Genomic DNA, 13,587 nt, shown 5'->3' on the forward strand with positions numbered 1-13,587 from the left:
AGATGTTCCAGACAGAAGAACACTAAACTTAACTGTAACACTTAAACTTGATAAACTAAACCTGCTGGTGATCGATACCATAATGATAGCCAGAAAAATACTGTGAAGCAAATGTAGCCGCGAAAACAATTAATTGTAACATGAAATCTGTAACATGAAATCTATTGAAAGATTGTGTTATAGAAAATACATGAAGCTCAGGAGAAAACGTGTGGTTAAAAGTGTTTATTGTTCATCAAACTGTCACCAAGCTGACAATGCACTGTTATGTGATGTGAGAGGTCAGAATTTTTGTAATGAAAATGTGTTCAATCACAATAAACAACAGTGATTTGAGCATCTAAATTATGTGTAATTGTTTATTTTTATAAATATTTACCTTTCACATATGATAAATTAACATTTTAATACACTTCAACCAGATCATTTATAAAGCCACTGTACCAAACATTCAAATAAATTGATCTCAGAACTTATAAAAACTCAAGCTAAGAGGCAACAAACCAACAATGAACAAGTTTTTTCAAGAGTGGATGAGATGTGTCACATGACCCCATCATGTTCACTTCATGTCAGTTGTAAATGCTTTTGTACCTTCAGTTCACATAGAAAAATAAATGTAAATACTTACAACATTGGTTAAAAAACAACACTGAACTGAACATACAGTTTAATTTTGTCTGGACACACACATGCCCACAGGTGTTCACTTAGTATATAAATGAATATTAAATATAAAGAGTCTCTTCTAGACATATTGCTATGGGCAGCCAATACCCCTCACACAAAATATAAGGCCTTGTTGTCATTCTGAAATTGGGTGTAACAATCATAACAACATCAAGATTTTGTTTTGAAACCAAACAGCAGCAGAAATGTTAAGCACAGAGTAAATGATGCATAGTACATGCTACATGCATATAGACATCCTACTCTGCCTAGATCTTACCCAGAGTTATGGGCAAGTCCTATTGTTCATTTTTTTCCAGTATATCCAGGCACCTGCAGAGCCACAGTTTGGATGTATGAAAGGCTTCAGTGGGTTTGGGAAAGTGGAGCTGAGAGGCAGAGGCCTCCTCTGGTGTGGATGTTTGACTCTGATCCTCCTCCATCCAGTGCATTAAGGCCTGATGAACACAGATAATCATTTTAAAAAAGAACAAAAACCCAAATATATCTAATTTTGTCAATGCATTTGGTAAAATTGATCTTCGGGGAGGGGGGCAGGGGGGTTGATTAACATCTTATCATTAAGAATAACCAGAAGCTTCTCTGTAAAAAAAAAAAAAAGTACATGTTGCAACAAATCACTAGAGTGTACAGTAAAGTTACCATAGTAACAGGTACAGTGCATATAAGCAAAACAAAATAATTTCTAAGAGAAAAAGTTTATGCGCTAACTGCAAGTGAAATATACAATTATGGTTAAAATTCAAGCAGTCACTGTGAATTTAGTGTAGATTATGTCTTCCACTATCTACACTTAAAATTCAATCTGTTTTAAAGACTTCTTTTGAACTCAGGCAGCTGGGAACATTCTTGGTGCCGTGCTAGAAAGAGCCAGAAAGTGGGTTGAAATAATCAGGCTTAAATTGTCATGTGACCCTTAGACTGAACTCACTGACTTAAGTAAGTGAGCACTCAAATTAAGCTAACAAAAACTATTTTGGCATGGAGTATATCATGACTAGGCCTCCTGTACCATTGAGGATGTACTATATAATCTATGAGAGAATCAGCTGAAGCTACTTAGTCTAACAATACCTTGTCTTCCAGTTAATATGATGATGGTTATATCTTAATTATGACACCGGAGCAGCACTGTACTGTCAGCTGCCTTACATAAGACTATTGTTCCTTGAAAAATGTATTTTTTTACCTTATATCTTTCAGCTATTTGAAAGCCAATTGAGACCTGTAGCTTTCGAAGGCAGATGGGACAGAAATCCAGAGGCCTACGATCTGACTCCTCCAGGTGGTTGGAGCCCTGCATGACACAGTTCAACCACTGGCAATGCTTTATTCCAAACATATGGCCAATCTCATGGGTCATTGTCTGGAAAGAAATGATTAAAGTTTGTATTTTTCTGACCAAAAAAAATAAACAAACAAACAAACACAAGCACAGAAGTTAAGTGTTTTTATCATTAGTATTGAGTCCTCTAATCACCAATATCGATGAAAAGAAGCAATGGAGGACATTTGGCAAGACCACTCCAAAGTTCATAGTACCAAAACTAAGTGAGAGGAGGAGCATGATTGTTAGTAACCTTGCAGGACCGAAGCAGCAGAATGCTGGTGATGGGGGGGGTGTAATATCCATCAAACACAGAATAGTCCCCTTGTTTTGGCTTAAGCTGTTTCTTCAGCCTCCCCGCATAACTTCTGGTGTAGAAATAGTCATCATACCTGGCAAAGCTGAAAACACCCATTCCTGTAAACACAGATAAGAATCGACAGTGAGGAAGATAAAATCTCTCCTGGATATATTTCACTTCAGCACCATCTTGTGGCTGCTCAACCACACTACATTATCAGAAATGTAATGCCCCATAAAAGAAGAGAACTGATTATCAATTATATGTGTATTATTTACATCAACATTTTTGATAAAGCTATATTTACTGATTCCCTCTTCTGTGGTATTCTGCAGTAGTTTTGTGTGCTAACATGTTTCCATTCTAATCACTGAGAAAGTTGTATTTTCTTAGTTAAGACATTGTAAAATCTTACCCTTACTGAGAGAAGCCTGTCCAAAGACAAAATTCCAGGAGTCTTTGGGGTAGAGGTCAATCATTGTAATTCCAACAATGCAAAAAGCATCTTTTGGTTTCCTGTTGCCCAGAAATCGTAGCAAGTCACCTAAATTTCAAGAGAATACAATGATGACAAAACACTAATAGGGATGGGTATGGTATGATTAGACGCACAGTTCAGTCTCTAAATGCTTCGCTCATAGACACTGAGGGCAATCTCCCAAGTTTTGTAGTTAAAACTGGGTAGAAACAATAAAGAGTTTACAAAAAACCCTGAACTGCAGAACCAATCTGAAGTCTTTAGGGTGGCCCTTCACATTTGGGCAGTGACATGCAGCTCACGACGGAGGACAATGGGGGGAGAACATTTTTTCTGGTAAGGCGTGTCCTTGACAAAACGTAAGGGGTGTAGGTTTGTTAGCTGTACTTGCCGCCGTTCAAGCAACTACTGTGAGTTTAGAAATCCCCAGATTTCGGTAAGCGGAGATCTCTGATTGTCTGGTAATGCAAGACTATGGTATGATTGTAGACTTGCCAAAATTAAGAGCAGAAACTCCCAACTTACCAGTGAGGATCTGAAGGTTGTGTGAGTTACTGTTAACCCTGAAAGAGCACCCTGTTTCAGCAACAGTAACCGCTGGCAGCAACTTAACAGCAAGACCATAGAAGAAGGCCTGGCAGTATTCTCTGAGCCACTCCACATACTGGTCTGTCTGGGCCCCCGCCTCTCCAAAGGAACCTACAAGAAACATAGTATTGAATTAAGGCTAACAACAGTGTGACATGCTGCACATAGAGTCCAAAAATAACTGTAAACCATATTGTACATGACTTATTAATCTGCATAAACCACAGTATCATTTGCATGGTGACAGATTTATTTTTAATGAGTTATGCATTATTACATGTCCTTTCCTATGTACTATGTCAGTCAGTGTAAATAGCTCATTTATATCTTATTGGTGCTAAAGCTGTGAGAACATTCTCACACACATACACTCACAAACTTCTCTAGAAGCGAGTAATATTGAGGCTTTAACAAACAAACTAACCTATAGTCTGAATGTAAATGGTATTGTAGCTAGCACTGGGGGTCTTGCGGTAAGGGTCTCTGTAGAAGCTCCCAAAGTCTTGAGGCTCCTCGGGGTGAGCGGGAATCCAGTCTGAGTCAGAATGCACTGTGATGGGCTGGAAAAGGGAACCATGCTGCCCTGGGTGGAATCCCTCCTCCAGAAGACGCCGTTCTTCTTTTGTGTGTTTACTGTAAAGTTTAACCAGGTCCTGATGATTAGAGACCAAAGCTGTTTTCAGTGTCTCCACAGAGTGTTGTATCACCTTCATCTGCGGGAGAGATATACAGCATTAACATGACTACAGATGAATCAATGTGAAATTTATAACATAACTTTTCTATCATGCAGAGATCATTCTTGTTCCTTTTGTTCCCTGCTGCTGTTTGGGTACCTGACCCTATATGGTAACCTATGGATGTTTATGAAAAACTGTATTTTAAAGAGGCGTAACAATGAAAACTAGATTCTAATGACTAAAATGTGTCCTGGTATCCTATACCAAGCCACACAGGAGGCTGCTAGCAAAGAAAAATGTACATAGGACAGTTAATACACTACATGTTGGGCTGGAATGCATAAGTCAAAGTTTTTAAGAAAGTATAAGTTGTAGCACATTGAAGTTATGCAAAACAGCAGCAGAGCAGACACAAGTATTTATTATAGGCTACAGCATTATAGGGAGTTTCACATAGGTTTAAGATAGAGCTGGAGCGATTAGTCGATTAATCAATTAGTCGAATGACAGAAAATTAATCAGCAACTATTTTCATAATCAATCAATCATTTTAGCCATTTTTGAAGCTGAAGTGTCAAAAATCTACTGTTTTCAAGTTCTCAGATGAGATAATTTAATGCTTTTCTTAGTCATAAATGACATTGAACTGATTATCGTTATCATTGTGGACTGTTGGTCAAACAAAAAGACATATGCAGATGTCAACTTTGACTGTGTTGAATTTTAACATAAAAAATGGAAATTTTCACTATTTTCGAACATTTTAGACGAAACAATAAATCGATGAATCGAGAAAATAATCGGCAGATTAAATGAACATGAAAATAATAGTTTATTTCAGCCCTAGTTTCAGCATATAAAATAATCAACATATGAATATGTGAATACAAAGCTAAATTCCAGCGAACTAAAATCTCCAAGGACCAAACGTAGAGGGTGTAGAGATGTAAATATAAACCTGCCTGTGCACAAACAGTAGATATACAGTATTTCACATTTAGGCTAATGACGACTTGTGAGATTTCTAACTATCTAGTCAGCATACAACACGTTGCAACTCTTACATTAAACAACGGAAAAGCCGATTTTCAACATGATATCAAAGTTCCATCTCTTACGATAAATTAATCAGCTAATTCGGGAAGAAAGAAGCTAAAAACGAGATTATATCTTAGCTCAGAGTTCATCACCACAGGAAGCGGCTTCGTGGTTATACTAGTGACGTCATGTAAACAGAGGGGTGGAGCTCTTCTCTTCAGCGAAGACGAGCTCGTCACTATGACACAGTTAACAACACCGAAGTGTCGGTTTTCCTACTTCTGACAGCGTTAAACCTTAATTTAGCTTTAACTTTACTTATTCGGTTTCTTGTGTCACGTTGTCGTCGAGTTCCAGGCAAACCGTTAACCACAATTAACGGCAAGTGGACGGAATACGAAAGCGGAAGAAGTTTAGCATAGAGCAGCGGCAGCGGCGGCAGCAGTAGGTCAGTTAGCTGAAGTAGTTAGCTTGACAACTAGCTGTTACAACGGTAGCGGTGACAGGTCTGAACTCAACCGCAGCCGTCGATCTGTGCTTCAGCCGGCTTTACTCTCACATTCTGCACCGCCTGATGAGATGAGAGGGAGCTTGCCATACTGATTTTCTCCGATATGGTCGTGGAGCTGTAACCCGACCAAAGCTTTAAAACAAGTCCCGGCTCACAAGGAGTGTCAACCTTCATATTTGCCAACATCCGTCAAGACTGCAGAAATGCTGACTGACAACAGGTAAAGCCATTTTCACACATCTTGCTCTTTTAGTACTCATTATTACACACTCATAATACTCATTATTACATACAGTATTACATTTACCTTGACTAAAAAGACAACATTGTAATTAAATCACGTTGTCCTGCCTTTATATATATGTTATATATATATATGTGTGTGTGTGTGTGTGTGTGTGTGTGTATACACACACACACACGTACATACATACACACATATATGTAAGACAGAATATATGTGTGTGTATGTATGTATATATCTTTAAATGTATACATTTTCCCTAAACATATACATTTACATATTTATTGCTTTATATATTATATTATATTTTGTATGTCTTTATATACGTATATGTATTTACTGTTTTTCTGTAATGGAGCTTCCCAGCCAAAGAATTTAACATGATTGTACTTGTATAACCGCATTGACAATAAACATCTTGGAGCTTGAATCTTATTATATAATAGCCCTAATCCCACCACACAATATAGTCTGATCACACAATGAAGTGGACTTACTTAGACTTGTCCCTTCAGCTCTGTATATACCCAAGTGAAGGTATGTTAATCAATGTGTTCTTATAATGGGAGTGCCACATGTCTGATCATGTAACTGCCTGAGTGTGTGTGTGTTGCTATTTTTGGTCTCCTCTTTCTGGTACTCTGCCTTTCTCCGCCCAATCCTCCACCCCCCCTCTCTGCATCGTTCCTGTCACACTATCTCCTTCACTTCACATGTTCACTCTACAATACTCTTATCTTCTTCCATTCCTGTTTTTCACAGGAAGCGTCACCGTAGCTGTGACAGTGAGGAGGACCAGCAGCTGAGTCCTCAGGCCAAGAGGTCAGGAGGGGGTCCCAGCCTGCTTGTGTCAGATTTGGACTCAGAGGTGAGGCTGAAATGATTCTTTCTTAGATCTTTAGAGCATCACTCAGGCACAGGTTTACCCAGATTTCATTGGAATGTGTGATCAAGGTCAATACTTGAGAGAAAAGCAAATTTTCCACTAAGGTCATTTATCTCTCAGTTTATAGTGTAAAGCCCACTGACATTTATGGATAGACCATATAAATACATGTGACTCTGCATTGCACATGCACAGCTAAAATGCCAGGAAAAGCTCAGGATGTTTTATTTACAGCATCTGCATCCGTCCACAAGGCTGAAAATCAAAGCCCATCTCTGGATCTGTGTTTGCAGTCTTCCAGCAGTGACAGCAGTAATGGGATCAGCAGTCCAGAGAGAGCAATAGTGGCCACCACCAGGCCATGCATACACAGCCAGAACAACTGCATCTCCCAGTCCTCACTCAGCCCAAAGCCTGAAGACTCTGCCAGCTCCTTGCAGCACGGTTTCCATGGAGACGGCAGCAGTGTCTCCTATGACTACATCAACAGAGTCCTGAGGGAGGCGCACTTCAGCAGTCTGCAGACCAGAGGACGTCCGGGCTCGACATGACCGTGACCTGTGACCCCTTTCCTGACCTTTAGTCCCTCGCCCATCAGTGCTGACTTTAGCAGCACGGTGGCCCCTCCTTGAAAGCCTCAAGCGACACACTCGGGTCAGGGGGAAGGGGATGATGTGTGGGGAGGTTTACAGATTTTGGGCATGAAGGCTCATCCCCACCTTGCCATGTACCATTTGTGAAGACCATAAGCACATCCGCCTTTCCATGGCCCAGCCACTGTGGTTTACTGTGCAGTATTGATGTGTATGTGTGTTTGTGCGTGTGTGTGCGTGCGTGTGTGTGTGTGTGCACGCACCCTGTGCACTTTATAAAGAGGTATCATTCTCTTAACATGCGTGCGTTGATGATGCGTGGACATTTTCATTGGTGCTAATCACAAGAAAAGTGTGATAATCCAAAGTGCTTGCAAAACTAAATAAAGCGAAGCACTTTACTCAATAACTCCTCATTCTGTTTACTCTCAACCGGGGAAGTCAGTCGCATGTTTGTGTCTGTGGAGTGGGAGTTGTCGATGGAGGCCAACAGATTAACTCCCAAAGAGCATTGCCAAAACAATCCTGTTAAACAACATTTTAGGCCTTATGTGTTTTCTCTAACCAAAGTGATAAAGTTAGATACTGTTCTTTGCAGGTAATTTTCACTATTTTAATGATTCAAGAACATTTAGGTGTGGTAGGTCTGTGGGTTCAAGGTAACAGAACAGAGAATCTTCATGAGCCTCACCACCAAAATCCAACCTCAGATTAGACCCTGGCTAATTATAGAGCTGTGACAGCAAGCACAGGAGTCTGTGGCTCAGTCAGTGGCTCAGTCAGTGGCGTGCTCAGCGTAGGACTCCTAACAAAAATAAGCCCTCGAGAAAAGGCTCTCCAGATTAGTTACCAGGTGTTTACTTCTTTTAAACATTCAACATATCGTGTGTATGCGTGTGTCATAAAGCCTGTCACCCATACTGGTTTATGGATGGTTTAATATGACCAGTACACTGTGTTGCAAATAAAATAAGATGTGATAGTGATTCATATTTTATGTAATTTTCCAAATCATTTGACATTGAAATAAAGCGTTGCTGAAAGCGAAGTCTGCAACATGTCACTGATAAATTTACAGTTTTATTAAATACACTGTTACATTTATGTAATGGTTAGTGCTGTAACAAAAAAATACAGCATGTTTTATTGTTCATCAGCATTCTTACTGTACATGTGCAACAGCATGGCTTGAGTTCACTGAAACAAACAAAAAAAAAACACAAGTAGCATTCATTGTTCATACTGGTAGGCTGGATTACCATTTGGACCTGTAATTCATACTACATTCCACAGTACTCAACACTGCAGTACAGTATATCACTGAAATAACAATGGTGAGATACTGAAGGTTTTTATTTGGTGACATGAAGTTGCAGATATTTTGCATTATGCTGCTTGCAGATTTTTAGCCTAACACAGTTCCACACACACACACTAATCTCAATAATTATTTCCTCCATTAGTTCCCCAAACAAGTGTTTTATAAGCATAGTGTATTTTAATCAATACAGGCTAGACATAATAAATAATTTGTAAACTAACACTCAGACAACATTTACATTAACATAATGTAATAGCTTAGTACCAAAAAAAAAAAAAAAGAGTGGAAGACAACTCTCATTTGTAGTTTTATGAATCCATAAGAAAAGCAATTGTAGTGCAAATTACACATGGAGGGATTCTCCCCCTCAGAGGTTCACGGCGTGCTGCAGAGGCGTACAAGTTGTTTCAATTACCTAAAAGGAATCCTGAGATAAAGCAACTGTCAGTAATAACCTGTAATTCAAGACAACCATACTTGTGAAATGCTTGTGAGAAATTAGACACAAACAGACAGCAGGATTGCACCCATCCATACTTAAAAGAATTTTTTTTCTCCTGACTCAAGCTGCTGCTAAAGTACAGCTTCCGAGGAGGCACCATACAGATAAGAACAGAAAACCCAAACGTGAGTGAATAAGCTGTCTATTTAATTATAACCTTACAGATCTGATGTTCGTTCATACAATTAAATATATTTCTGAAAAGAAATACTTTTTGACATCATTGGTTTAACAGTTCCAGCTGTAAAAAGTTGGTCTCTCTGTGGTCAAAAGTTGAGAAATGAGAAGGCTGATACTGGTTGGCTGCTACCAGATACAACTGGACTGCAAATTGAAGAAGCATCCTCACTGGTTTTACTGATGCAAGGGAGAGACGAGTCCACTGGACTGTCAGAGGTATCCACAGCTTGATTCTCCCTTAAAGTGTCATTCTCCGTATCAGTCTCTGTCTGGGATGTCTCTCCCTCACTGAGACGCCTGTCACACAGCGGTCTTCCCTTGGTCACCAGCTCCATACCACTGAACAAGGACACTCTGCTCACACAGGGCTGCTCACTCTGCAGCTCAGAGGGAGGGGAAGAGCTCCTGTCTGTGTTACACTCTTGATCTTCAGCCGCTGGTTTAACCTCAGCAGTCCTGACAGGTTCTACCTGGCTTTGCGTTAACTCTTGCTGAATGAGAGACCCCTTGTCATCGTCATTCATCGGCTCCCCTGAGGAGCCGCTGCGGGCCAGACTAGAAGGGGAAGATGGGTGATTGATATCTGCAGGTGAGATATCAGGCTGGAGGTCCTTTACCTGATAATGTTTGAGGTTTTTGTCATCAGCAGAGTGGGTTTGAAGTAAAGGGTTTGAGTATGTAGATGTAGGAAGTTGATTAGATGGTGCCTGATGGCTGCTGCTGCTTGCGGCTGCAGTTTGCTCCTGCCTGGTAGCGTGTAAAGATCCACAAATCAGAGCCTCGAACTGTCGCAAAATCTGGTAGGAGGAGATAAGAAGAAAAAAAATTTTCTCTAGTTGTGTCCTATCAGTTTTCAACATTTGCAGCTTTTTTCTCACTGTCTCTTTTATACCTTAGTGGCTTTGTTGGCCACGGGTCCAGGTGGCCCTTCACTTAGCTGACGAAGCTTTCGCTGTGTAGCAGCAAACATTTGCTCCAGAGAGAGGAGGTCAGAGGTCATGAGGCATGCTACTGCACACAGTGCCCGCTGCAGGATTGGAGAAATACAATATATTAGGGTTGTACAATATCTTTAAGAAACAGGCGTTCACTAGATGGTAAAACATTATTACCATCTTAATGGTGTTTGATGGATCTTGAAGCCTGCTTGAGAGCAACTCCACCACGACCTCACAGTTAAGAATGGAGCACCTGACAGATTAAAAAAAAGACTGAAATCAGGCTACAAATCCCAACAATTACACACTGTGTTAAAGGGAAAGAAAACAGACATATAATATAGTACATAAAGGGACAATTAGCTAAACTATTTTACTCTTGATCTGATTTTGGATGCACTGACTCTTTGATGAAGTGCTGGCTCTCCTCTCGGGACAGGAAAACTCTGGAGCCTTCAGACAGTCTGCTGATGAGCGCCATCTCTTGGCCACAGTCCCCCAACTGCAAGGCTTCCACCCTGAAGAGCAGACAGAGTTCAAGAGAGATGTGACAATAACAATAGATCAATTTAATTTGCACACAGCGACCTAGAAATCATGACATAACTGCACACAGGACGTTCCAAGATAAATCTACTGGCTCTAAAACGTCACTGGTTGACTTTGCCACTCACCGCTCAGATAGGTCCCCACTGCTTTCTCTACTGGCCCCTGATTGGCTGCCGGTGCCTGCTGACTTGCTGCCCACAGATGCCCGGCTGTTGGCTGCGATGTCCTGAGAAGAGTTGTGAGAGGAGCTGTTTCCGCTGTCTGTCTCTTCCCAGCCACCTCCCACCTGCCCTGGGCACCTCTGGGTCACTGCTGTAGGTAGTGGTGACACTGTGAACATTTATGATTCACATCTGTATTTAACACTTAAAGATTTGAGATTCAAGCTTCATTAGCCCAACATAAGCCCATGTATTATGCGTGTGCAAATAAAATATTAAAAAGTTATTTTTAAAAATGTCTCACCTTTTGGTCTGCGAGCAGGCAGATTGTAGGCACAAGCTGGCACGGCCACCTCTATGGGCGCAGAGGGCGCCACTACGGCCCGATAATGGTTGTCATGGAGACGGATGCCCTGGTGCTCAGTTGGGGGAAGGACAGCACTGGCCACTACCTCTGCAGCTTTCTGGATCTTATCCAGCAGGGTGTCACTGCCTCCTGACAGCCACAGGTACAGAAAGTAAAAGGTACAGGACTGTACACAGAAGAAGATACGATTTGTGTGAATTGTGATGGAGGTAACGGTGTCACTCACCTGTCCCCTGCCTCCCTGGATTGTATCCAAATCCCTGCATTCCTGACCTGTGGGAAGCAGCTGAGCCCATACCTGAACAGAGAGACACAGGGAACCTATTGTATTTATGGAATCCAGTAATTAGATTCAATGCTGGATTTGGATTTAATCCCCAATCCTACGTGACAGTGTTACTTAACGGTGTGTGCCATGTATCGTCGTCTTCATTAAGTTACGTTTTTTTATTACTCACCCATTGTTGGGGGGGCTATATTGAGTGGGGAGACACCGCTTTTGGTGGGAATCATGTCTGTGAAAAGCAGCCGGGCTACTTCCTGCAAACAGGTAAATAAGAAACTGAGTGTGTGTTTGCCTTGCTGTCACAGATTTATGACTTGTATTAAAATGATGATGAGACAGAATCTTCTGTACGTCTTACCTGTGCTGTGTTTCTCACTTTCTGGTACAATGCTGTGCCATGGATGGGATCAGGAGGGCCACTGTAAACTTAAGGGAGAAAAACAGCCAGCAGCAGCGAACAAAATGAATATTCAAGTGACAGAGCGGCCGCAGAGTGCTGAGAGAGTTCAATGTAGCAAACAGTTCAAAGTGACTGATGTCTAACCTGATGCTTGCTGGATGAAAGTGGAATTCCTTCTGAGTTCTGTGAGGAAATGGTTGGAGCCGTGGCCACAGAGATGGACAAAGATCTTCAGCACCTTAAAACACCAGGAGCAGGAATAAAACCTTGAGTTACTCATAGACTGACAACCTTAATGCAATTTTATGGAACGAATTGTGAGTTATAACACTGCTCTCACCTTGAGTTTGACATGACAGGACTCCACTTGCAGCCTCTCCAGAAGATACTCCAACAAACACTGACCACAACCTGAAGACTCATGGGAGATTTCTACAGTGTGATGATGGTCAAGGATATGACCGTGTAGCGTCACAGACTCAGAATGTCATTATTAGCAACTCATTAACTCTTGAGTTGATATTAGGGATGTGCTTTTTTTTTTCTTTTATAATTATTTTCACTGAACACTTTTCATGAGATGTATCACTGAGCTTTGATTTCAGCCATTTCAACCCCTTTCAACCATAATGTTCATAGCATTACCATTTAATTTCCACTTCATAAGCTTATCCACACTTTAATCCAGATAATAAGTGTATTTTTTAACCATTTTATACAGCTTTCAGCTAAATTAATTTACTTGCACTGAGTCATGTGAGCCAACATATTATTTGCATGGCTTTCGGAAGTTGCAGAGTTAGGGCTGCTAGATGAAACACATCTGATGCTGCCAAAGGATACTTCCAATCTCTTGGAAAAGGTAGCCAGGACATGGGTTTTCATCATCTGCTGTGGCCTTCATCAGAGTCGGGACCTTCAGTAAGGAGGGAGAGATGGTGGACAACAGTCTAGATCACACAAGTTCAAAGCTAACAGTGACGGTGCTGTGTAAAAGTGTGTATCCCATGACAACTGTATGGTCCACAAAACTGTGAAATAAAGTCTGAAATGGAAACAAAACTTGGCATGACACCGGGGTGTGACTGCCAGTTTAGTTTTCCCCAACTTGACAGTTAAAACCGATGCATGCATGCCTTCTGCTATAATACTTTAATAAAACAAACCTGGGATGTGCAGAAAAACATGCCAAATGTGTTTCTTCATGCTGTTAGCTAGCAGCCAGGCTAAGTTCCTAGCAAAGCTAATGATGGCACAGCTAAACAGCTTCAAACAGACACATTAACGCTGCGTCATAGTCATCATGCTCCATTCAGCTGTTAATTGTTTTCCCCACTAATAATGACTGTAAACAGCACTTACTTTCTGAAGAAAAGCTAATCGTTCCATAAATGTGGCCATGATTTAGCAGTCCTGGCTAGTTACTCATCTTCCTCTCCAGTGTACGAGGGGGGAGGCGGAGCTTGAGGTGACAGCTAGCCAATCAGACAATGTCAAGTAGCAAAACTAGATCTTTTATTGGCTTTCTGGTTGCGCTTAAAGGTCGA

At 41.0% G+C, this 13,587-nt stretch overlaps 3 protein-coding genes across 8 annotated transcripts; 1 reads left to right on the plus strand and 2 right to left on the minus strand.

The window, feature by feature from the left end:
* Nucleotides 1–205: 205 nt before the first annotated feature.
* On the minus strand, nucleotides 206–5,323 carry LOC121887028 (archaemetzincin-2). Of its 3 annotated transcripts, none has more exons than XM_042397557.1 (7): nucleotides 5,255–5,323; nucleotides 3,809–4,097; nucleotides 3,322–3,495; nucleotides 2,734–2,862; nucleotides 2,271–2,434; nucleotides 1,880–2,056; nucleotides 206–1,127 (listed from the first exon to the last, which is right to left on the minus strand). In XM_042397557.1, the coding sequence occupies exons 2-7, from the start codon at nucleotides 4,095–4,097 to the stop codon at nucleotides 969–971; spliced, it is 1,092 nt and encodes a 363-aa protein (XP_042253491.1). In that variant the 5' UTR covers nucleotides 5,255–5,323; the 3' UTR covers nucleotides 206–968. The 3 variants fall into 3 exon arrangements, with proteins under 3 accessions (XP_042253491.1, XP_042253489.1, XP_042253490.1); XM_042397555.1 differs by having other exon boundaries at nucleotides 5,129–5,280; XM_042397556.1 differs by having other exon boundaries at nucleotides 5,183–5,271.
* A 10-nt stretch (nucleotides 5,324–5,333) lies between these two features.
* si:dkey-21c1.1 (protein FAM104A-like) lies at nucleotides 5,334–8,328 on the plus strand. The gene is made up of 3 exons (XM_042397558.1): nucleotides 5,334–5,833; nucleotides 6,620–6,725; nucleotides 7,037–8,328. The coding sequence occupies exons 1-3, from the start codon at nucleotides 5,817–5,819 to the stop codon at nucleotides 7,292–7,294; spliced, it is 381 nt and encodes a 126-aa protein (XP_042253492.1). The 5' UTR covers nucleotides 5,334–5,816; the 3' UTR covers nucleotides 7,295–8,328.
* Nucleotides 8,329–8,673: 345 nt separating this feature from the next.
* On the minus strand, nucleotides 8,674–13,527 carry tepsin (TEPSIN adaptor related protein complex 4 accessory protein). 4 transcript variants are annotated; one of them, XM_042397552.1, is made up of 13 exons: nucleotides 13,403–13,527; nucleotides 12,884–12,956; nucleotides 12,381–12,472; nucleotides 12,185–12,278; nucleotides 11,999–12,066; nucleotides 11,813–11,894; nucleotides 11,581–11,652; nucleotides 11,292–11,480; nucleotides 10,952–11,156; nucleotides 10,682–10,795; nucleotides 10,452–10,530; nucleotides 10,232–10,366; nucleotides 8,674–10,136 (listed from the first exon to the last, which is right to left on the minus strand). In XM_042397552.1, exons 1-13 carry the CDS (start codon nucleotides 13,439–13,441, stop codon nucleotides 9,426–9,428), a joined length of 1,953 nt encoding a protein of 650 aa, XP_042253486.1. In that variant the 5' UTR covers nucleotides 13,442–13,527; the 3' UTR covers nucleotides 8,674–9,425. The 4 variants fall into 4 exon arrangements, with proteins under 4 accessions (XP_042253486.1, XP_042253487.1, XP_042253485.1 ...); XM_042397553.1 differs by having other exon boundaries at nucleotides 10,952–11,138; nucleotides 11,292–11,483; XM_042397551.1 differs by having other exon boundaries at nucleotides 11,292–11,483.
* Nucleotides 13,528–13,587: the final 60 nt, after the last annotated feature.

Source organism: Thunnus maccoyii, chromosome 20, assembly GCF_910596095.1.
Source record: "Thunnus maccoyii chromosome 20, fThuMac1.1, whole genome shotgun sequence".
Lineage (NCBI taxonomy): Eukaryota > Metazoa > Chordata > Actinopteri > Scombriformes > Scombridae > Thunnus > Thunnus maccoyii.

What these genes read in the sequence shown, in the direction of transcription:
- LOC121887028 (XM_042397557.1), bottom strand. Translation starts at nt 4,097, where the DNA reads ATGAAGGTGATACAACACTCTGTGGAGACACTGAAAACAGCTTTGGTC. An exon ending in ACAGGCTTCTCTCAGTAAGG is followed by an intron (nt 2,435 to 2,733) that starts GTAAGATTTTAC and finishes CTGTGTTTACAG; the next exon opens with GAATGGGTGTTTTCAGCTTT. An exon ending in AAATAGCTGAAAGATATAAG is followed by an intron (nt 1,128 to 1,879) that starts GTAAAAAAATAC and finishes TGTGTTCATCAG; the next exon opens with GCCTTAATGCACTGGATGGA.
- si:dkey-21c1.1 (XM_042397558.1), top strand. An exon ending in TGTCAGATTTGGACTCAGAG is followed by an intron (nt 6,726 to 7,036) that starts GTGAGGCTGAAA and finishes CTGTGTTTGCAG; the next exon opens with TCTTCCAGCAGTGACAGCAG.
- tepsin (XM_042397551.1), bottom strand. Translation starts at nt 13,441, where the DNA reads ATGGCCACATTTATGGAACGATTAGCTTTTCTTCAGAAA. An exon ending in CCTTTTCCAAGAGATTGGAA is followed by an intron (nt 12,473 to 12,883) that starts GTATCCTTTGGC and finishes ATCACACTGTAG; the next exon opens with AAATCTCCCATGAGTCTTCA. An exon ending in AAGTGAGAAACACAGCACAG is followed by an intron (nt 11,895 to 11,998) that starts GTAAGACGTACA and finishes ACCTGTTTGCAG; the next exon opens with GAAGTAGCCCGGCTGCTTTT.